Source organism: Olea europaea, chromosome 7, assembly GCF_002742605.1.
Source record: "Olea europaea var. sylvestris chromosome 7, O_europaea_v1, whole genome shotgun sequence".
Classification (NCBI taxonomy): Eukaryota; Viridiplantae; Streptophyta; class Magnoliopsida; order Lamiales; family Oleaceae; genus Olea; species Olea europaea.
Genome location: NC_036243.1, coordinates 21586050 through 21610220, shown reverse-complemented (window position 1 = coordinate 21610220; position 24171 = coordinate 21586050). Strand labels below are relative to the sequence as shown.

General features: G+C 36.8%; 1 protein-coding gene across 8 annotated transcripts; it reads right to left on the bottom strand.

The window, feature by feature from the left end:
- Positions 1-2429: 2429 nt before the first annotated feature.
- On the bottom strand, positions 2430-7389 carry LOC111397430. Of its 8 annotated transcripts, XM_023024352.1 has the most exons (7): positions 7269-7384; positions 7099-7158; positions 4500-4612; positions 3648-3680; positions 3464-3579; positions 3193-3272; positions 2430-3070 (listed from the first exon to the last, which is right to left on the bottom strand). In XM_023024352.1, the coding sequence occupies exons 1-7, from the start codon at positions 7279-7281 to the stop codon at positions 2997-2999; spliced, it is 489 nt and encodes a 162-aa protein (XP_022880120.1). In that variant the 5' UTR covers positions 7282-7384; the 3' UTR covers positions 2430-2996. The 8 variants fall into 8 exon arrangements, 2 of the variants coding, with proteins under 2 accessions (XP_022880120.1, XP_022880121.1); XM_023024353.1 differs by lacking the exon at positions 3193-3272 and having other exon boundaries at positions 2430-2643; positions 7269-7382; XR_002703242.1 differs by lacking the exons at positions 2430-3070; positions 3193-3272; positions 4500-4612 and adding an exon at positions 3811-3884 and having other exon boundaries at positions 3340-3680; positions 7269-7381.
- Between the last annotated feature and the right edge of the window lie 16782 nt (positions 7390-24171).

The following is a 24171-nucleotide window of genomic DNA, read 5'->3' as shown; positions in this document are numbered from 1 at the left end:
CTTGTTAGAAAATCAAATTAGATCCAAATATAAATTAAATCCTAGGATCAACATCATGCTAAATTACTAGGGTTCACAGATTCTGATAATATACCTGTATCCATTGTAAACAATTGCCTACTGTTGCGGAATTACTGCGACAATCGACTACGTACCGATGAATGCAAATGAAGAGGGTGGTTTTGTGATCTTCCTCAACCAAATCTCCTTATTCCTCAATGGGACCGTGATTTCTCTTCTTGATGGGGAGAAGGGAAAAGAGTGTGTGATTTGGTATATTGAGGACCATAACCAAAATAACCTTTATATACTACTTAATTAAGGTTCTCATTATCCCTTAATTAGAGTAATATTAGCCGGTATCTACTCACTTAGTCCATATTAATTTGAGTAGTCTATGGGCATACAAAAAATAGACCACTTGATTTTTGCCCATTATATTAAATAGCTAATATAATTGTATTAATATGTTGCCAATATTAATTTAGAAAAATCGTGTTTTTCTAACACCTAAAACACAAATACTCTTTTCATGTATATGTAAAGACAATAGCTCAAAAGGAAAACCTTCAACATGGAAGCATGTCTTTATAAATCATGTAAATATACATTAAGTTCACATATTCCAAGTTGGCGAAACTTTGAGCAATCTTAAAGCAGTAACAGACTTGTATATGAGGGCATTTCCCTCTTTTTTTTTTGGCAACGGTTTATATTCTCAGAGGGCCGGGCTAAAATAGTTTTAAAAGATTTGGCGTTAATCCAGCAGAATGACTTTGACCAATCTACGTAAATAAATAAACAAAAAGTCATATCCATGTATGGAATGCAAGTCAGAAATATGTTTCTATAATAGTTCTATAATTTAAGCAATCAGAATGTCTACTGAACTATTTTATTGACTTTAGACAGAGTCAAGAACAAAAGCACATTTCACAGCCATACGTTTAAAACAGAAGATATTCTGAAGCTTTTCATGTATCATTTTAGCCATCGTAAATAACTATGTTCTATATAACATCAAAATTCATTACACAAAGCAACCAACAGTGTTATTAACGATTGAGAATTGTGACTATCCAAGTTAAAAACAAACTGCCTAACATCGTTAAATCATTAAGTTCTATCCAAGATCACCATAATAATAATGAAAAGCTAAATAAACAATTAACATAAAGGTTTCATCAACTCACACAGTAAAAATACAATAATCTTCATATGACCTCAACAATAGCTATATTGAAAACCTAAAGCAATTAACAATATCTCAATCAACAGACCAAAGAACCAAGAGATTCCGTTGGAGGGGACTACGAGGATGTACCTGGTAGAAAAATTCTCACCCTAACTTATTTGTCTACTTATTACTAATGTGCTTATCATCAAGGCTGCAATTAGTTTAGCAGAAGTTCTTTAAACATTATATAATGATCATACAATTCGAGAGAATTGACATGATTACTTCACAAAATTTAATCGTGATCTCTTATACAATTAATAGCACACAATAAATATCTCAATATGAATGTCAAAGTTTAGTTGAGCAAGAAATCAACAAGGGTGATAAACAAGTGTACAATGGACATAATAATTGACATATGGCATTAAGAGTCAAAATATATATTACCATGTTAATGAATTGCAATAAATATGTAGACATCACGTTGCATGCATGAAAAAAATACAATTTTAATTTAGTAAAATATGCACCATAAAAGTTGTAGTATTTTCCATGAAAATAGATTAAAACAAAGAGATCTTGTACTACAAAAATCAAATCCTACATCTAAAGCATATTCGAAGTGCAAAAGAAACATAAACCAAAGCAAATAAGTTACTAATTATTGCAAATAACTTGCACTAACAACTTGGAATAATAAATTCAGTAAACCACTATTGATTCATATCCTGCGATATCTATTTCTTTCTTAAGGATAACACAAAGGGAAAACAAAAAAGAGAGAAAAGAGCATTTGTGTAATATATATTCCAGTATTTAAGTACAGCCAAGAAATATTTACTTATATAATCCAGATTATGAATTAAAAAACTTTCTTGCTCCAAGAAAAACAATACAAAGAAGCGTGAGGTTCCCAAAGATGACACTCGCAAACATCTACAAATAGCAATCACATACAAATTTCATGAAAAGTGAGTAAAAACTTAAAATCATCTTCATTATCTAAAAGATGAAAGGAAAAGAAATGAAAACTACATTGGCATTCGATTCCTTGTCATCTTTGCTAGAAACCTAAATTCGATTTAAAACAGTTTAGGGTATATCCATATGCATCACCAGTAGTTTATATTAGATCATACAATAGTAAGTAGTTATCGTGTGGGCGTGCACGTATTTGTCTATGAGGGAAAATTGTAATCATAGAGTAGAGAACCCAATAGATAAGTCATGGTTGATCATTAACAGATGATTTTGTCTCAATTGCCATGATGCATATCTGGCCAAAAATCTAGAACACCACGACCATAAACTGAAAATTATTCTCAAATGTAAAGTCAGAATCAAGTATTTACTCATCTTTATGTGCAAGAAGTTAAAAAAAATCTAACTTCTTATCCTACTTTAATAACGTGGTTCCATCCAATTTGTCGTACCAAAGATGTTATCATATAGTACTCCGCACTCTGCAACAGAGGTTTTTCCCACGATCAGTGCTTCCTTAGGCAGAATTGAATCTGCTAAATAACGCTATACATATACATATCTATAATAGGACCTGCTGAATTGGTAAATTTTAACAACACGACGTAAAATTTGTGTATGAAATGTTAACTAAAGTCTAAAAGCACTTGATAACATTCCGTTTTTTGGGTCATTGTTGTATTTTTCCTTAATATTGAAACAGTGTGCACTTGATATTTGGGAATGCTGAAGAAGCCAAAGTTCCCTATGTTGTTCACCCTAGGTCATAGAAGTTTTTGTTCTCATATCTGGCTAGTGTAGTATTTGTGTGAACTTAGCACAAAAATCGAATAGTTTATTTATCCAAACGCGAGGAGGTTGAATTCGAAAGTGGTATTTCGAATGTGCCAGTAGTTTTACTGGACAATCCTACAAAATTAATTAAAGTAGACTTCAGGTAGGAAGCATATATAGAGTGCAAAACATTATGTACCAATAGTTAAATTTGCTAACTTAAGAAGCATTAACTATCAGAGAAGCTGAAATTAGACCTGAATTCGGTGTATGCGGATTAATATTTGTTGAAGAAGTTGACAAAGATGTTCCCGATGGTCTTGCTTGCTGAGATATACTACCAGCAGTCGATGGCTCAATATTCGTTCAATTATGCCACGTTGAAAGGTGCTCAATTAACCCTATTTGGACTTATGATTCTATGATTTATTTATTTATTTTATTTTTATTTTTGCAAAATCCACGATCTTGTTTAATAGAAGTACAAATATTATATGCGTGGCAGTAAATTATTCCGGCTACACAAACCTAGCACGAGAAGTTGAAGCATTTAAGATCATCATCACCACATCTCCATTTGTAACACCAAGAGCACCCGATTTCTCAGCATTCTTCATCTCCCTTCCGTGATATAGCAGCGGCTGCTGTTGCAATGGTACTTGTGACTACTTGTTTAATATAATAAACACAATTGCCAAACAAAAGATTTAACCTCTACTCCCAGAAAAGCTTTCAACTTCTCGACCTGTAGTGAGTATTTAAATTGGACATCATTATCAAGAAAAAACAAGAAAAATATTCCATAACACATTTAGAGTAAAATTAGGATTCTAAGGTATGAATAAGAATTTCTCATCATTTTTTAATGAATGTACCTTGCAAAAATTTGATGACGTATAAACTTTGTTAGAATTACTCCATAATGCAAAAAATATCTAGATCCTCATACCTATAGAAAAATGAAATGAGAACTAAAGATACGCAAGGGCACTATATGTATACACATACATAAGAAAACAAACATAGGAATGCATAATATCTATAAATCAACACTCAAAAATAAACATTTTCACAAGATTATTTTATCTGAGAATCGATGTGTTAGTGAATAAGAAATATTATGCAGTTACTTGTGACTCGCCAATTATATCATAAACCAGCACCCAACTTGTTAACTTTAGCTATGGCTCTCTCTCATTTATAGCAACAACTAATATAGCAGCAACTTAATTAGTAACACAATAAATTACTCTTCAAAATTTTTGCAAACATAAACAACAATAGCTCACCTCAGTATCAACTTATCCAAAAGATCTAGATTGACTTCCAAAAAATCAAAAGCAATTTACCGTTCGCTACCTTTACAAATTTGCAATGACTTTAGTGGCATCATTACCAGTCTAAAAGAAAAAAATATATTCGTGATTAGTAGCAAGAACCAAGTTCAATTTACATCATAAGTTGATTCCAAATATTAGGTATAAGTCATGTTTAACCCACAAAATCTATTGGTATAGTTGTTGCTCGCCTCAAAGTATAATTTTGGGATAAAGAAAATAAGAACCTGCAGTGTATTGTCTTTAAAGAACTCTTTAGTTAGTTGCAAGTAAGCTTCTGGATCAAGTTCGGATTCATCAACACCATAAAGAATTGACTTCATCTCCCCCATAAGGACATCTAATTTCATCAATTGAAATGAAAAGGCAATCGATAATTTCAGGCACAACAATAAATCTAGGATTCACAAACAAACAAACAAATGCCGATGACTATTAGCAAAAAAAAATTGTACCAGCAAGCATGATTTCATAACAGTGTCGGTGCTGATCATAGTTGATATGTCAAGTAAGATCAACTAAGAAACAAATTTACTTTCTTAATCATAACATAACAAGTTCAATAAAGAAACAAAAAGTTATGCACGTGGATGGATCCTCATTGTTGATATGAGAATGATTATCAATTCTCAAACTACGTTCATTATGCAGAACCACTTACTGCTGGAAAATCCCCAACTCAAATCTAAAAGCTTCCAAGTAAAATCACATCCGAAATGAAATTTAACAAATAAGTGTTATTCAGGGAGATGAGTACATATTGTTATCAAAAGAGTGAGATATTCTTATGACAACCAATTCAATTTACAAAGAATCTTTCTTCATGTAGAAGGATCATGCCTTAAACCCCTTGAAAAGAAAAATTAAAACTAACATTTTGCAGCAGAGTTTTAATAAGGCAAATAAAGTTATTGCAAATACAAAAGCAAGAAAATCATTTATTAGGAGCAGCATACCTACACCAGAACTCCATTTGGATGACTTGAAAAAGAAATGGTACAACAACGACAATCCATTTAACAAAATAATATCCAAAAAATAATATTTTTTTCAAATATGCAAACGAGAATAAATTACATGTCAGCATTGAGTAAGAGGTCATGCATGTAATGCTTATAATTACAGAACAAAGTTTAGGCTAATAACTAACTCTCCCTTGTCCATTTCCCAACAAGGGAGAAAAAGACTGAATAATTGTCAAGGCTCTCTCTCCCTTGCAGACATAATTTGGGCGTCGAATTGATCCACAAAATAAACCTAAGGTTTTTCTTGACTTTCCTCCTTTTTCCCTTTCTCATTAGTTTAGTTCTATAGAGTGTAGGTGAAAGTATCCTCTACCATCCGTCAATTGATTCAAACCTTCTTTGTCAATTTGCAATGGTCAGCACTTATATTGATCCTTATGAAGGATGGTAACTAACATTCAAATATCCGACTAATGGTCCTCCACCATTTGAAGTTCGATCTATGGCAGAATCTTTACTGCCTATATCTACCTTCCTTTTTTGAACTCAAGCCCAGACATACTTAGAAACTTGGTAAAACTAGTTAATACTATCCACCTTACACCTAAGTTAACAGCTAGAAAATCATCATTCCCTGGCATCTGTCTAAGAATAGTAGCTACAATACATAACCAGAATGAAACTGTAGCTATATTGTCTTGACTATGACTAACATATCATTCAGTCTTGACCACGATCTAAACCTCTACTAAACAGAATATGGAATAACCCAATATGGTTAGCTAATTCCATAATTGGTGGTTCATATAGTGAAACCAAGTTCTTTCTATATCCTTTTCATTTTATTAATATGATATAAAGTTCATAATTTTATAAATTTTAGAAAACTAAGAAGAAAATAAAAACTCCAAACGACTTGCAAAATTTACAATAAATTGAAATGGTAAAAAAATGAAAGTGTAGTATTGGGGTGTGATGGAATCCCATAGGCGAAGAAGGGAACATTTACAGAGTTGGTGCAGCTCTCCGTGTATAAAGCCCGATTCCAAACCAATTCAATGTGAAAAAAATAAATAAATAGTTAATCTCACATTCTCTCTTTTAAGAGGACTGAGAGTGACTTCTATATATTCTATTAATAACGCTTATGATATTGTACAAATTTGTATCGTAACCTATGTCACATCCTTATATAATCACAGATTGTTCTTGTAAATAGAGATTCTAAAATTTACAAAGAATATTGGTGCCTTTTTGACAATTATACTTTCAGAAAAGATGAACTCAAAAATACTACAAGCATGAAATCAACAAACTAAAAATAAAAAATTCTGCACACTGAAACAAGGGGACGAAAATTACTTAAAAAAGCAACATTTGAAGCTCAACCGGTCAACAAACATCAGCTTAAGAAATTATATATAAGACAAAAACAAATCTAATCTGAACAAAGAGAAATGAAAGTCGAACCAACATAACAAAGTAATTTACAGTAATTATAATATGAAATCAACATACCTCAAGTCACAAATGTTTTATCTATGTTTGATTTTTCTACTTCTTAAAGAATTTCACAACTAAAGTACAAAGTATACTACGATGACTCTCGAATCCACCAAGAATAGAAAATTGTACAAACAGAAACAAAGGGAAAAAAAATAGTTCAAAATACACAGATATGAAACTGAAATGATGATGAATCGACAACTCCAGAAATTATTTAAAAATCTAAACTAAAAAGCAGACTTGAAGCTCAAATCATAAGAAATCACAGTACCAGAAAGAGTGATTTAAAAGAAATAAACAAACCTAAACTGCAAAAACTATAAATCTAAAAGGAATAACTATAAAATCGACATACCTGAGTTGCCCGATCGATGACAATGTTTTGGATCCTTTTCATGCATAAACAAAAGTGGAACTGAAAAAATAAAAAGAAACTATCAGCCAACGGTAAATATGAAAAAACTATACGACATATATAGAAAAATAACAAAATGAAAATGAAGAAAAGCAAGATGAAGCTGTCACTCATAATTAACATGATGGTTCTGTGAAAATTGCGTCGAAGTTTTCTCTCCGTAGAACAAGAAAATGCAGACAAAGTTAGATTTTAAGCAAAAAATATCGACAATGATTAGCCTTTGTTAAACTTTTGTTCATAAAAAAGAAGCTACAGTAAAAGATATTTTAGATGAACTTTAGAAAACAGTAAAAATACTTTTAAAAGCAAATACTGTAAAACAAGTTCGGCTACATTGTGTAAAACACGTGTTTCGCGCAGGTTAGTCGCTAACAATTAAAAAGGATTATACGATTGTGTAAGGGACAAACCTCTTGAGATAAAGTCCCAAAAAGGGGTGTTCTTTTATTGGCAATGACTTTACAATTGAAAATTAAAAACAAAGTGCCTCCAAGGGGCGCAAGCACACGAGTTACTGAAAAAAGTGTTTAAATCTTAAACTAAGGAAATTAAAATTACATGTTCTCTGTTCGAGAGTTTTTGATTCGATCATTTGTTCTATATCTTTTCTCCTTTTTATACTTCATGGACGATCTCTTTGTAATCAACCGCCTAAAAACTGCTTGATCATTCTGCAACTGCCCACTTTCCTCATAATGGCCAGCTTGTCATGAAAACTGTCTTATTTAACTGCTGTCATTACTCTTCGTCGTTCAACCATTTTCGATTGAATTTCTTGAATCGTAGAACGTGATGGGGCTACTTTGATAACTGCTTTGATAACTGTATTTCTTGATAACCACAACGCTTTATATTTGTTTAGACTTTGGGCGACTTGAAGGTTTTGGCGAGAATAGAGTAATAGCTCTGGGCGACTGCATGACACTCCATTCGCTCAGATTCTGGGCGACTTGCAATCTTGGGCGATGGCGTTACCACGTTCTTGGGCCTCCCTATTTGGGCCTTCATCTTGAATTGTTTGATTAGGCTTCGTTCTTTGGGCTATCTGATTTGGGGACTCTCCAATTGGGCTTCATTCCTTGGGCCGTTCGATTTTGGCTGAATTTTTATGTGTAAACAATTACCCCCCAATATGGCAGAATTAATAATAATTATTAAATTTTGCCATATTCACTTTGTGTTTCCAGCAACATTCGAGATTTCCAAGAATTTCAATCATTGTTTTCTTCTATAACTTGAAAATGTGCGTCGTTTTGCAAACCTTTATAACCCCCAAACACGTCATTTCACTGCACCACTAAATCACGCCTCAAATTTTTAGCGTCTCTTCCACGATTTACTGTTCATCTTTTGCTTCCCTGCTACGTAACCCTGAAAAAATTTGTTCCATCTCAAATGGCTACTTCACAATCTCAAGCTGGCGACTCCTTTAGTTTTGATGACTGTCAAAAACTTCTGAGTCGTCCATACATAACTCCGAGTTTTCTCACGCCCGTCGATGTTGAACGCAATGAGTTTTACTTAGGTCCTTTCTTCAACAATGCAGAGCCAGTTGAACAGGCAGCGGTGGGTCAGCTGTTTCCTTGTCTCAAGGCCCTCCACTTCTAAACTCTCTGCCGCTGGGGCCACTTCGCGAAAGAGGTATTCGCACTTGGCCTAAATCTGATGTATCTTTCCGTAGGTGGCATGCTCGTCTTGTGGGTCATGGCCTTACTAAGGCACTTTTTAATAGCGCTAAGATTTCTGATTTGTTAGAAATCTCTATTCACCCCCCTACTTTTGATTCAGCACTCTTTTCGATTGCTTTGAGTTTTTGGTCTTCCGAGTGTAATACCTTTATTTTCCCTCTTGGCCCCATGTCTATTACTTTAAGGGATGTTAGGGCCCTGGTGAATCTACCACCTTTGGGCGATACCATTTTTCCTGATATCTTGATTTCTGGTGACGCCCCAAAGTTTGGTAAAAACTACACCGAATCTTATTCAAGCCTGCAAACCCTTCACAATCATTCGAACGCTGAGCCTTCCCATACTGAGCGAGTGGCCTTTCTTCTAGTTTGGCTTTGTAAATATGTTTTGTGTGTGCCAAGCATAAAGCCCTCCCTGAGTTATTTACCTATAGCGCACGAATTGGCGCGTGGTCGGCCTTTGAATTTATGTTCTTTCTTTTTGGCTGCCCTTTATAGAGGCATGGCCTCTCTTCAAACTCAATTGAAAAATGGTGCATCTCCCACTGGCAGTGGACCTCTCTGGTTCACTCAATTGTGGTTGAGATCCTATTTTTCATTGCTTGGTGCTCCATCAATCTCTCGCTCCTCTACTAGCTGTTATGGGCTAACCATGGAGCCCTTGGCTCCTGTAAATATATCCAGAAGGGACATTTTTTCATTCTTTTATTCTTTGGATTCAATCTCTTCCTTTTTTCCTTTTCCCTCCTTTTTTGACTCCAAACTATGTACATCCCCCCTCCACTATAGACAGCGCGAGCACCTCCCTGCTCATTTGGATCCAGTTTTTAACCGGGAAGGAGCTATTTCATGATATTTTGACTGGGACCAATGCCAAGGCGGGGGTAGAAATTTATGCTCCTCAATTTTTTGCTCGCCAGCTTGGTTTCGGCCAAACTTGGCCTGTTTCTCCTCGCTATTCCAGGAACTTAATTGACCGTTTTCATACTATTAATAAGGCGGAGGCAGAGGCTATAAATGCTCGCAATCTTCTTTTAACCAGCTATTTCTCATTAGCTCCTTTCAATTCTAGTCACGCCATTCATCCTCTTTTTGAACAGCTCTGGCCGTCAGTGAAGCGTAGATTATTTGCGACTGATGCCAATCGTGCCTTTCATTCACTAGACCAGCTGAGCATTTATTCCCCTCCTCCTGTTTTGGTCACTCCTTTGTCCATTCAGAGTCCTTCTCCTCCTCGTTACGCTAAACAGTCTGCTCGTCCATCTTCTTCTCTCCCTGCCAAGCCTACTACAGCCAAGAGTGCCCCAAACCACAAACGGTCAGCCTCAGCATCTCCCATTCTGGAGGATGATGTTGATGATGATGCCCCTCTTATCGTCAGGAGGAAGGTAATTAAATTGGTTTACTCACAAGCATACTTTTCCATACTTGAAACTTTTCTGTGTGCTGATGATCTTTTGGACTTCTAAAAAAAGCTTAGCCTCTCCTTCAAAGGCTTTGGCATCGACAGCTCCTGCTCCATCATCCTCCGCTGAGGCTGCTTCATCCACACCAGTTGATGAGGGGGCTACGCTTAAAAAGACATCTTCAGTCCCAGAGTCCTCATCACAATCCATGGATGAGCCACCTTCTTCCCAGGGCGTCAACCCCTCAAACATCGAAGCAGAAGGTAATTCAGTCTTTTGATGTCTTACCTTTGCTTGTGCTATTGGTTTCTGATTTGTTGTTCTTGAGTTTTGCAGATACTCCTATGAGTCCACCCGTTATGGCAACATCTTCTCGCTCAGACAAGGGGAAGTCCTCACGAATGGAGGAGTCGTTGGTGGCAGACTTGGCTGAGGACATGCCATCTTCCACGATTGTTGATGAGGTAATCTTTGCTTCACTTTTATTTCTATCTTGTTCGTTGTAGTGAGAATCTTTAATATTGGCAATTTTCTTTGCAGGATGCTGACAAGATTGTGCGTTCTATCCAAGACTTGTTCGCTTCCTGGGGGTAAGTCCAGACGTCTCACCCTACTCCATCTGATCGTCCTGCTGCTTCTTCAGAGAAAGATTTGAAGTTCCTCAAGGAGTCGATATTTGAGTACGTGTCCTTCATGGATATGAACATTAGAAGGGCTAGTGCTGCCAGACACAAGGATAAACTTGAGCATTTGAATGTGAAGTTGGAGCAAGCACTGACGCTTCCGTCGCTCAATCTTTCTGCTGATTTTAAAGCGACGTTGAAAGTTATCCACTCCGAGGTCCTTTCTTTGCTGGCCAAGAATGCTGAACTAAAGGCCAAAAGTACTCAATATCTTCGATCCGTATCTGAGAAAGAGTCTTTGCGTATGGAGATCAACAAGGCTGAGGACGAGTTGAAAGAAATCTCTTCCGAAGTCATGGTTGAAGACTCTTTGATAGTTAATTTGGCTGCTCAGATGAAGGAATTTCAAGCCAAAATGGATGACTGCAGAGCGAGAATGGCTGCTAAAAAGCGCAACGCCTCCCAGGGAATTGAACGAACTAAGTCCTTGGTTGAGCAATACAAGAAGTTGGAAGTTGATGATGATGTCGTGGCCGAATTGAACATCACTTCCTCTCGGCAGAACGAGGATTGGGAAAAACTTAGGAAACGAATTCGTTCAGTATGGGGTGGACTGTAATTAAGACATATGATGCCTTTTTCTTTTGTAATTTGATTTTCCCTTTGTAACTTTGTTCATCATTAATAAACATTAACTTCTTGTACATTTATTTGACGTTTATTTTTTTTAGTTGTCAATTCTTCAAACATTTAACTGCTTCGTGCTAAAAATCTTGCCCATTTGCTTTTGATATTTCCACCACTTTACCTAAGACTTTGGGCTATTTAATTCAATTTATTAGGCAGAAATGTGGCTGTTCATATTCTGTCTCTTCATCTCCACCCCCCTATAAATGCATGGATGCTTCGCATTTTCCATCTTCCATCTTCATCTTTATTTTCTTCTTCGAAACCAATTTTCTGTCATTGTTTGGCACTCTGACAATCAATCCGATCCAAAACCTTCGCCTTTCTATAAAAATGGATTGTTTAGTCCGTCCATTTTATTATTTGCCTTGATGTCACCTTTGGTGTGGGAGGTATAGGAAATATTTATTGGCCAGCAGCAAAGTTTTTACCATCGAAGTTCTTCCCATCGTCTCTTTGCCCTTTACAAGGAGTTAATGATAGAAGGCAATTTTTGGGATGCTTGCGGGCCATATTGCTTGCTGAGAGTGCTTCTCAACCTCTTTGCCTACCATTGCAGCGATGTATTTAGGAAGGTGGTGAGGCCAGTCCACCCTCTTACTCGGCGATCCCACCATTGCAGCGATGCATTTAGGAAGGCGGTGTGGGGTTAGTCCACCCTCTTACTCAGCGATCAACCGGGAGATTAGCTTACTTTTAATTGTATTTTGTAGAGCATCCATTATTTGTATTTTTGCATTTTTGTACTGAACGTTTGACAATAAAGGACTTCATTTGAACGTATTTCGCTCTGACCTTGTTATCCTTTAATCGTTCAACATATTTTGATTATATTCTTATCTGTTCACATTCCCATAAAGAAGGAACATATTTTTTCAAATATTTGCCGTTAATGAATCTCACATGCTTGGTGCCATCTAAATCTTCCAAGTGATACGTTCCATTGGGCAACACACTGTTTATTTTGTATGGTCCTTCCCAATTGGGCGACCACTTCTCGTACTTTGGATCCTTGCTATCCAAAGGGAGTATCGTCTTCCAAACTAATTCACCCAGGCTGAACGATTTGGCTATGACTTTTTTATTATAAAACTTAGCTATTCTTTGTTTTTGAACTTGCAATCTATCTAAAACGTCCAACTTTAATTCGTTTAACCCCAATAAATTTTGAACTAGTGATTCGGCATACTCATCATCATTCAACTTATGTTGCAAGCACACTCTAATCGATTGCACGTTGATTTCCATAGGCAAAACAGCCTCTTGCCCATAAACAAGTTGGAAAGGAGTAACTTTGGTACTTGACCGAGGTGATGTTCTATAAACCCATAAGGCTTTGTTCAGACATTCGTGCCAATTTCTGGCATTTTCATCTATCATCTTTCTGATGATATTTTTTAGAATCTTATCAGAAGATTCTGCTTGTCCGTTCGATTGAGCGTAGTATGGTGTGGAGTTTACTAATTTAACCCCAAATTCGCTCAAAAATTTGTTCACTTGATCCCCATTCAGAGATGTTCCGTGATCTACCATTAACGTTTGTGGAATTTCAAACCTATAAATGATGTGATCACGGATGAACTCTATAACATTTTTCTGGATGATCTCTTTCAAAGGTACCGCTTCTACCCATTTGGTGAAATAGTCGGTTGCAACTATAACAAAAGTATGTTGCTTGGACGATGGGGGGTAAATTTTCCCTATTAGGTCTATCGCCCAACCCTTGAACAGCCAAAGTTTAATAATAGGTGCAATCTTTCACGCTGGCGCCCTTTGTATTGGACCATGCTTTGGCATGCTAAAAACTCTTTGCATACTGAACGCATAATTCTCCCATCTTTGGCCAAAAATATCCACTTCTAATAATTAACCATCTCATCCTTTGGCCAGCTTGATGAGCTCCACATATCCCTTCGTGCACCTCAGCCATGATCGTCTTGGCTTCTTGCAAACTTACACACTTTAGTAATACACCATCAGAGCGTTTCTTAAACAACTCTTCATCTATTAGTGTATAGTTCAGCAAACACAGCTTCATTCTCTTACTAATCCCTCCATTAGGTTCCTTAAGGAACCTTTTAATATCTGTTCTCCAATCCATTGCATCTCCATCTTGTATGCAGTGAAGTTCAATCTTTCTCGCCCTTTTTTGAGTTACGGGCAATATGATTCCATACTCACAAGTAGACTTCCAATTCAAAGTCTTTGAGTATCCTGAGGCCATTTGGGCTAACTCATTTGCCACGTCATTATATATCCTGTTAACGCATTGAAGTTCTACTTGGTCGAATTCTTCCAATAATTCTTAGGCGATCTCATATTGACTTATAATGGAATCACTTTGAAATTTAAAATTACCAATCAATTGGTGGATTACCAATTGAGAATCGCCCCTAACGAGCACATTTCTTACTCCCATATCTATCATTAGTTCTAGGCCTACAATTAAGGCTTCATATTCGGCCTGATTGTTGGTGCACATTCTGTCTAAAGTGAATGCGAACTTGTAGCAAGTCCCTAAAGGATTAATCAATGATACTCCTACTCCTGCACCTTTAGAGGTTTTTGACCCATTGAAATACAACACCTAAGGTTTTAACTCGAATGAATTGATTTCCAGTTCAATTTCTTCAGGCATGTCAAGGCATGGATGATCGGCTAGAAAGTTAGCCAAAGCCTGATTTTTGACTGGCTTTTGAGGTATATATTGTATCTAGAATTCTGATAAAGCTAGTGTCCAAAGGCCTATCCTTTGGCGTAAAATAGGGCGTGAGAACATACACTTAACTAAATTTACTTTAGAAATTAAATAAACGATTACGGGCCGTAAATAAGCCCTTAATTTTGTACATGTGAAATATAATGCGAGACACAATTTTTCGATAGTAGAGTAATTACATTCACATTTCGTTAACCGTCTACTTAACTAGTAAATCGCCCTTTCTTCACCAAATTGGTCTTCTTGTGTGACCATTCCAACTATTGATTCTTTTTCAGCCGATACGTACACTTTCATTGGCAGTCATTGGATTGGTGACACCAACACTGGTGGACTCGATAAATATGTCTTCAGGCTTTCAAAGGCCTTTTGATGTTCTTCTTTCCAGACGAATTCAACCTGATTTTTCAGCTTTAAAAGCGGCGAAAAGACTTTAGTTCGCCCTGCACAATTAGAAATAAAGCGTCTTAAAAAATTTACTTGACCTAGGAAACTTTGCAATTCTTTTTTGTTGCTAGGTGGTTTGGCCTCTAAAATGGCCTTCGCTTTATTTTTATCAAGTTTAATCCCTCTCTTGTGTACTAAAAAACCAAGAAAATTCCCTGCATTAACACCAAATGCACACTTCAAGGGATTCAACTTTAGCTTATATTGCTTCATTCGCTCAAACGAACATCTTAACTGTTCGAAGTGGTCCTCTTCTTCAATGGACTTGACTACTATGTCATCTACATACACTTCAACAAACTTGCCTATCATATCATGAAAGATTAAATTCATTGCCCTTTGATAAGTTGCTCCTGCATTTTTTAGGTCGAAAGGCATAACCACCCATTCAAAACATCCTAGAGACCCAGGGCATCTAAAGGCAGTTTTGTGTATGTCTTCTTCAACTATATAAATTTGATTGTATCCTGAATACCCATCCATGAAAGAATACATGACATGTCCGGCAGTCGAATCTACTAAAGAATCCACCGTGGGCATTGGATACTCATCTTTGGGTGTAGCTATGTTTAAATTTCTAAAGTCTATACACACCCTTAGTTTACCATTCTTTTTTAGTACTGGCACGATATTGGACAACCATTCGACATATCTGGTTATTCTAATAAAACCTGCTTTCAATAATCACTCTATCTCTTTCTTGATTTCAGGGAGTACATTGGAAGCAAAACGTCTAGGAGGCTGCCTATGAGGTTTAAAGTTAGGCTTAGTTGGTAACCTATGTTCCACCAAATCTCTATCTAAACCAGGCATTTGTTCATATTCCCAAGCAAAACAATCTTTGTACTCTTTTATCAAAGCGATTAATTTGTTACTAACCTCTTGGTCGAGCATTTGGCTGATGAATGTTGGGCGATCTTCTCTTTCATTGCCAATATTTACTTTGATCAGAGGGTCTTGTGCTTGAGCATATCCAGGTTTGGTGATCCGCATCACTTCGTCGTCCAGTTCCCTTGTAAGTACTTCCTCTTCTAAACAGTCCACCTTGTTGACTTCTCGGCCAATGCTTTGCTCTAACTCGAATACTGCCAACTTGTCCTTCAGCGCTTTTAGGGCTGTCTCTTCTTTCGCCTTGTCATTGCATTCCTTATTGAAAGCCATCAGTCTGGCTTTGAAGGCCTGAATGTCGGCCATTTACTTTCGTAACTTAGAATCCATTCAAGACTCCTTGATTATTCTTTTGCCAATTACTGGCTCTTCCAGGGCTACTATATTTGGCCTCATCTGTTTGAACATTTCAGTGAGTGCGTCCACTGAGAATGGTTCTTCGCTTTGCGTGACAACCTGAGTTTCTTCCCCATCTTGTACTACCCTGACAGGTCCATAGTTTCCTTCGTACATGAATTTTTCCACTGAGTTTGATTTTGCGACAAAAGGCCTATGATCGGCCTGTACCACCTCTGCTTCACCTTTGTTATTCCAAAAGATCAGGCATTGATGGAGCGATGAGGGTATACAGCAACGTCCGTGTATCCAATCTCTTCCTAGTAGCACATTGTAACTAGTAGGACCATCTATTACAAAGAAGACAGTGGTCCTAGTAGTCGTCCCTATAGTTATGTCCAATGGCATAACTCCCTTAGCTGAAGTTGCTCCTCCATTGAAGCTCGTGAGGATGACTTCTGTAGGAATCATGTCACCCTCTGTCTTTGCGAACTTTCTCATCATCCTAGATGGAATGGTGTTTATAGCTGCTCCATTGTCGACAAGCACTTTTGCTACTGGGACGCCGTTAACTAGAGCTTTAACGTATAACGGCCTCAAGTGTTTAGTCAATTCCATGGCTGGCCGTTTAAAAATAACCTTTTCGGCAGCCTCTATTTCTACTTCCTGTTTATTTTCTGTCAAATTATCCCCATGTAATAAGTCGACGTGCAGTATATCACGCTGATCCTCTGTCTCCTGAACTTCTTTCCTACTTTTTCTAATGCTTCCTCATCAGTTACCCAACCTGTGGGGGGGCATTATTTTTTTTCAGAGCGAGGCACTCTCTTCTTCCTTTTGGGTGTCCCGTATAGTACGTAGAAATCGAAAGGACGCTCAGATGGTTTCCCTAACAAGTCTACTTCGCGAACTCCCTCTCGATGTAGTTGCTTCAACAGAGTATTGCGCGATTCTCCTCTCTTTCTTCCTTCTGCTTCTAGGTCGATTTCTTCTTCAATGTCTGTCATCCCATCGTCTTCTTCATCGTTACAGGCCTCTCTAGAAGTCTGGCCTTCTTCACATATCAGCACGCAAGCTTCTCCTTCATTGTTCTCCCTCTCTTTTTCTTTTTCTTTATTCTTGAATTCATTGGCCAGTAAGTAATTATTGGCTACGAAAGGAGGTAACGTACCGAACTGGATGGTAAGGGGTTGATCTGGATCTTCTCCATCCCTTCTGTCCCACTCAAACTTTGATCTCCCAGAAGAAGTTTCTGGCAGTTCCTTCATTGATTCATCTGTACCGGTATCTTCACTATCTTTGAAGATATTTTGATTGGCTACCTTGAGTAGTTTAGGCACTTTAGGATGTGGCACCCCCTGTTGCTGCCTCATCATCCTTCCATAGTTTTGTTGAAAACGCCTTTGTTGAGTTCTAGTCATTTCATCGAAGGGTATTGCCCTTCCTGCATTATATCGGAATGAATGCCATACATTTGCCCGGCGAGGTTGCGGCCCGAATGTTCTTCCATTATCTGCTGGCCTGAACTGTCTCTCAAAAGGCGATCCTCTATAGAATGATGTACCTCGCCCTCTACCAGGCTGAGTGTTTGGGAAGAAGGTAGGGCGATGGGGATGCTGCCATATCCCTGGTTTCTCCGTATTGCCTTTCATTTCTCTTTTACATCTTGCACACAGGACGTCTTCGTCCTTTTTTGGTTCTTTTCCCTTGATTCGTTCAAAGACATTGGGATGTGGTCTAGGATCCTCTTCTCCAACATCTACGACCAACTAGAATTTTGGCAACTTGTTTTTGAATCCAGATGTCACCATGTTCGCTCCAAGTGGCTGTGGAAAAGGATTTTCGTCCACTGCCATCTTCTTCTTATCATCGAACGTAATTCGTCCTGATTCAATGGCATCCTGCAATACATGGCGAAAAACCAAGCAATTGTTAGTCAAATGTGACCATGCATTATGCCACTTACAATATTTTTTACCTTTAATTTGTTCAGGGTTTGGCAATTTGTGCTTATCGCTCAACTTTATCTGCTTATCCTTATATAATTTGTCAAATATAAGGTCAGCTTTGATTACGTCAAACGAGAATGTTCTAGCCTTTATGTTTCCATCTTTTATGGGATCATCTTTGCCCGATGGTCTAGGCTTGGCCATTATGGGACAAGTATATGTATCTCCTTTGACCAATTCGGCCAAACACATTTCGGCCTGGTCGTATGACTCGTCACGATGGTATGAACATCAAAATTTGGGTCTTTGTAATAAGTCCCTTTACTAGAATTTTTCATCTGTTCTTCCTCTCTTATCAGTCGTTCATACCTAATCACATTCGCACTCAACTGAAAAAGGTCAGGAAATTCCTTGTCCTGGAATTTCTTTTTTAAATCAAAGCTCAAGCAGCCCTGAGCAACTTTGACAAATTCTTTTTCGGGCAGAGGTACAAAATACTTGCTTCTTGGTGTCTTGAACCTTTGGAGAAAACTTTCTACCCATTCGTTTGGCATTTGACGTAGATTCGCCAAATCAGCCAAAGTGACTTCAGACTCAGTTTTATAAAATTGAGCGTGAAATAACTGTTCCAATTGTTGCCATGTTTGAACAGAGTTCGCTGGCAAGTTGATGAACCAGGAGAAAGCTACTCCTGTTAACGAACTAGGGAAAAGCCTCATTTTATGGTAATCGGTTACATCACCACTTTACAATGTGAATCGCCCTATGTGTTCTAGAGTTGACACCTCTCCTAAACTGGTAAACAGTGAAAATTCTGGCACTTTGTACCCTCTAGGCCATGGATATGCTTGGTCTACCCAATCAGGATATGGCTTTGTGTACGTCGGCCTAATGACGGGACGCACCCCAAAAGCCATCTGATCCTGTACGATTTCCATAATCTGATTCCTCAACATGACGTTGGGATCATATGGAATTTCTACAGGCTGATTAACCGGTTGATTTGCATGAGGCCTGATGTTTGGTCCTTGATTGGCAACAAAATTACCATAATTAGGGCCATTACCATTAGCCTGAACATCTATTCCATCATTAACACGTGGGGTGTGCTGTCCATTGTTTAGGATATTATCTCTTATGTTTGGATTACCCCCCAAGTTAGGCGTACCACTACCATTGTTCTGATTTGGCACTGCAGTACCCCCTTAGTTTGAAGTAGAGGGACCAGAAAGTGGTTCTACCCCTTGATTCGGATTTAGGACTGAGGGATTATGTCCCACAATTGTCCTAGTTTGAAAGTGATTTGCAAGAGGTATAACCGGTTGACATATTTGGCCTACTAACTTATTCATTGTTTCGTTCAAAGTATTTAGTTGTTTGGCCATATTGTCATAGTGTGCATTCCCATTTTGGGTAAATTTTTCCATATTATGAATACTTCGAAGATTTACCTGTTCAACAACGTCTTGTGTGAGTTCTCCAAGTAATGCACGCATGGTTCGAGGACTCAACTCCGTCATTGGTTCGTAACTATTGTTACTGCTCTGATTCTGTCCATCTGTTCGTAGAGAGACATGCTGCTCCTCATATCGCTCGATCACAGACTGGACTCCTCCCTGACTTGCTGCTTCCTTATCGGATCTCTGAGGTATATTGTTTCACCTTTTATACTTTCAACACCAAACACCACTGTCCCACTGGGCGTGCCAAATTGTTTCGCGCGGGTTAGTCGCTAACAATTAAAAAGGATCAGACGATTGTATAAGGGACAAACCTCTTGAGACAAAGTCCCAAAAATGTGTTCTTTTATTGGCGATGACTTTACAATTGGAAATTAAAAACAAATTGCCTCCAAGGGGCGCAAGCACACGAGTTACTGAAAAAAGTGTTTAAGTCTTAAACTAAGGAAATTAAAATTACATGTTCTCTGTTCGAGAGTTTTTGATTCGGTCCTTTGCTCTATGTCTTTTCTCCCTTTTATACTTCATGGACGATCTCTTTGTGATCAACCGCCTAAAAACTGTTTGATCATTCTGCAACTGCCCACTTTCCTCATAATGGCCAGCTTGTCATGAAAACTGTCTTATTTAACTGCTGCCATTACTCTTCGTCGTTCAACCGTTTTCGATTGAATTCCTTGAATCGTGGAACGTGATGGGACTGCTTTGATAACTGCATTTTTTGATAACCACAACGCTTTATATTTGTTAAGACTTTGGGTGACTTGAAGGTTTTGGCGAGAATAGAGTAATAGCTTTGGACGACTACATGGCACTCCATTCGCTCAGATTTTGGGCGACTTGCAATCTTGGGCGATGGCGTTACCACGTTCTTGGCCCTCCCTATTTGGACCTTCATCTTGAATTGTTTGATTAGGCTTCGTTCTTTGGGCTATCTGATTTGGAGATTCTCCAATTGAGCTTCATTCCTTGGGCCGTTCGATTTGGGCTGAATTTTTATGTGTCAACAACACGTTTGGCTACAGTGGTGTGAAAACTCCTCCACCAGAATGAATAGTAACTGCCACATTCTTTCTTTTAAAGTAGTGTAGATATTACATTACTCATCAGTTCTTAACTCCTTTTTCAAAACTCTATGTTTTACCCATCGACTCATGACTTTATCCTAATTATTAATTTGAACTTGTGCATAAATTTTCTAATACATGTTTCATATATTTTGAGAATTATTTCAAATTTATTTTCAATGAAATATTATTAAGCACTTGTTTGGCAAAAATTAAAATCAAGTCAAATTCAATAATTAATTTTAATCATATATTTGATAGAATTTACAACTATTCAATTACAAATTTCATCAACTTTTAAATATGCACCAAATCAATTTCTAGACATTAAGTTTAAAAATGCAAAAGTTAGGTGTTAATTATGTTTTAATTTTAAATAATAATATTATCAAATTAAATTAATCTACCCACATCCACCCCCACCAAACAACCGTTCCCACCCCCACACCACATCCACCCGCGACATCCACTTTTTCGACGACTTCTTCAACAGTGAACTGGTCATCATTCAACGACGAATGAGATTCACAAACTTAGATAGTAGAGATAGAAGGAGAAACATAGCGACTATTGGAGAAAAATGGCTAAGCATCGCAGGCAACTAACCATATTCTTCACCCGCTACTTAACAGTAAAGGTATAATTAAAAAAAAAAATTAAATTAAAAATTGAAAAACAACCCTAGTGTAATTTGCAGAGTACTTATCGAAACAAATAACTTCAATTCTTACCATCAAAATCTGGCTAATTGAATTTGTGACTAGTTTAGATAACTGAGGTCGGAGAAATCACTGCATATTACCAAATCTCTGGAATTTATGACATGTGACCTATATACTTTGACATATGTCCTATGACCTGATCAAAAGGACTGTGACCAAATCTCTTGGATTTGGGACATGTAGCTTGAGCCAATGGTCTGACCAAATTTCTTGAATTCATGACCTGTGTCCTATGCACTTTACATATGACCTATGATATGATTCAACGACATGTGAACTAATCTCTTTGTTTGTGACCAAATTTCTAGAATACATGACTTACAACCTATGCACTTTGACATGTGCCCTATTACATATGACTTTGACCTAATCCAATTGTAGGTGATCAAATCTCTTGAATTTGTGACCTGTGACCAAATCTCTTGAATATGTGACTTGTGACCCCTGCAGTTTGACAGGTCACAGATTCAAAAGATTTGGTCACAGAAATTCTATTGGCTGGGAATGCAAAAATCCACACATCCACAACTCCAAATACAGCTGAAAACTCAATCAGTTAGCTAGACCATGACCATTATCCCCATCTCAACAACTCTCCCTATTGCTAAAACTCTAATGGCTGAGAAGACAACCAATCATTTGTCCACAAGCTCGGCTAGTTAGCTCGTGCAAGCACGAGCTCAAGAGCTTATGCCCGGCTCGTACTCAAGCATCGAGCTTTACTCGGCCCATGAGCTCGTGAGTTTACGAACCAAGCCCACGAGCTCAAAATTTATTATTATTATTTTTTATTCTTTTGGACTTTTTTGTTCACATTTTTGACGAGTCGTGAACACGGCCCATGAGCATTTGGCGAGCTTGATGAGCCAAGCCATGTCGAGTGAACCCTCGCTCGGTTCAAGCTTAGACTCATCTCGAAACGAGCCTGAGTCGTCAATAGGTGGGGGTAGAGTATTATTATTTAATATTAAAAAAAAATTTTGTTACTTGATTTGTGAATAATTAGACCTTATTCTTGATTTTAGCACAATGATTTTTAAAATTGGGTTGTAGTGTAATTTCCACTTGATTAAAATATATTAAAATTTTGATTTTATTCTCTATCAAATAGAGTCTAACAATTTAAAAAAAGGCCAGGCAGTGTCAGCCCTCCCTCCAACAGGTGGCGCCCCCTATTTTTAGCACCGTCCTTAGGCTTGGCGAAGGAGCAGGGTTGAAGAATTTATTTGTCCTCGAGGCCAAGTCCAAAGACTTTGTTTCATAGGGAGCCCACATAGCAAACATAATCATGAAAATATAGAAAGAGAATCTAAGAGGCAAACTTTTTTCTTCATGTCATCATTATGAAACTTTGTAAAAAGAAATCCTTATGGTTACACTATGACGTAATAATTCTTAGCACACATAGCTCCGTATTTGCTTAAACAAGCAAAGATGACACATATTAAGCTTATGACAATGGATCGCAAGCTAAGCATAAGTACCAACTTATTTAAATTGTCTCCTTGGAACAAATTATTTGGGAAATTTTTCTTGGTAAAAACGTAATATTATCATTTTTTTGCCAGCTATAAAGAATTAAGTTGGATTGAAATTTGAATCTTTTATTAATATAGCGATGAAATGAATCAAATAATCAGAAAAACTCATAAATTTATTTAATATAATTTAATTTATTAATTTTATTACTGTTAAGATTTGAGATACATCTTAATAAGGTCAACCTTATTAAGAGGAGTGACCCAATATCTATTTAGATTGATCAATATTTCGGTATTTAATCGATGTGAAATTTATTCCCTTAACATGCCTCCGCAAGATGGTGACTCTTTTGAACAAATCAATTTTGAGATCCGTATCCTCATTTTTGAGACTTAATCGGATCGAATAACTCGTTGAAGTTTACTGGGCTCTGACACTATGTTAAGATTTGTGGTCCATTTTAATAAGGTCAACCTTATTAAGAGGTGACCCAAGATTTATTTAAGTTGGTCAATATTTCGGTATTTAACCGATGTGGAATCTATTCCTTTAACAATTACTACAGTAAAACATGAAATTAAAAAGGGTCACTTACCGGTCACTAAATATATTCCAATAAGCAGTAGAATTTTGTTGATCAATTGTTAAAAAAGTTAAAATCTGGAAGGCATGTATATCTGAAAAAAAAGAGAGTTTAATTTAAGCATGATTAGCTTAAGCCATGTTGGGTATATATACCACTTAAGATTAATTAATTAGAAAAACGAATGAGTAAACGAAAGACGCTTGCTGACTTTAACGATTGCAACAAAATAAAATAAAATAAAAAATTGAAAAGGTAAAACGTCAAAAGTTTTCGAAACTTTTGTTAAAATCAAAAGAAATAAACCCATTGTAGACCATTAAACCAGAATTTGACTTTAAAAAAGTCAAGCTCCAAAATCATTGAAGTTGACAAAAACTTAGTTGGGTAAAATAGTTGATTTATGACCTCAACACATAGATATATATTTGTTCCACTTGGTTATAATTTCTAAGATTCAATCTCGTCACACGAATTAATCGATAATCTAACTTATAGGATTATATGTTGCAAAGAATTATATAAAAAAAAAAAAAAAGAAAAAACAATCTTTTATTTGTTGCTATTAAGTTATATTCAGCAATGCTTGATACACATTAATAAAGATATTTTCTCGATTGAATAGACACTACCGAAAAAACTATGTGTAGCATTTTCCAAAACATAAGAAATAAAAAAATCTTTCGATAATCTAACTTATAGGATTATATGTTGCAAAGAATTATATAAAAAAAAAAAAAAGGAACGACGATCTTTTATTTGTTGCTATTAAGTTATATTCAGCAATGCTTGACACACATTAATAAAGATCTTTTCTCGATTGAATAGACACTACCGAAAAAACTATGTGTAGCATTTTCCAAAACATAAGAAATAAAAAAAATCTTTCGATAATCTAACTTATAGGATTATATGTTGCAAAGAATTATATAAAAAAAAAAAAAAAAAAGGAAG

Excerpts from the sequence above, each read along its gene's own strand:
- LOC111397430 (XM_023024352.1), bottom strand. Across the intron at positions 4,613-7,098 it reads TCATCGATCGGGCAACTCAG|ATGTCCTTATGGGGGAGATG; the intron begins GTATGTCGATTT and ends TGATGAAATTAG. Across the intron at positions 3,580-3,647 it reads AAGCTTTTCTGGGAGTAGAG|CAGCCGCTGCTATATCACGG; the intron begins GTTAAATCTTTT and ends CCATTGCAACAG.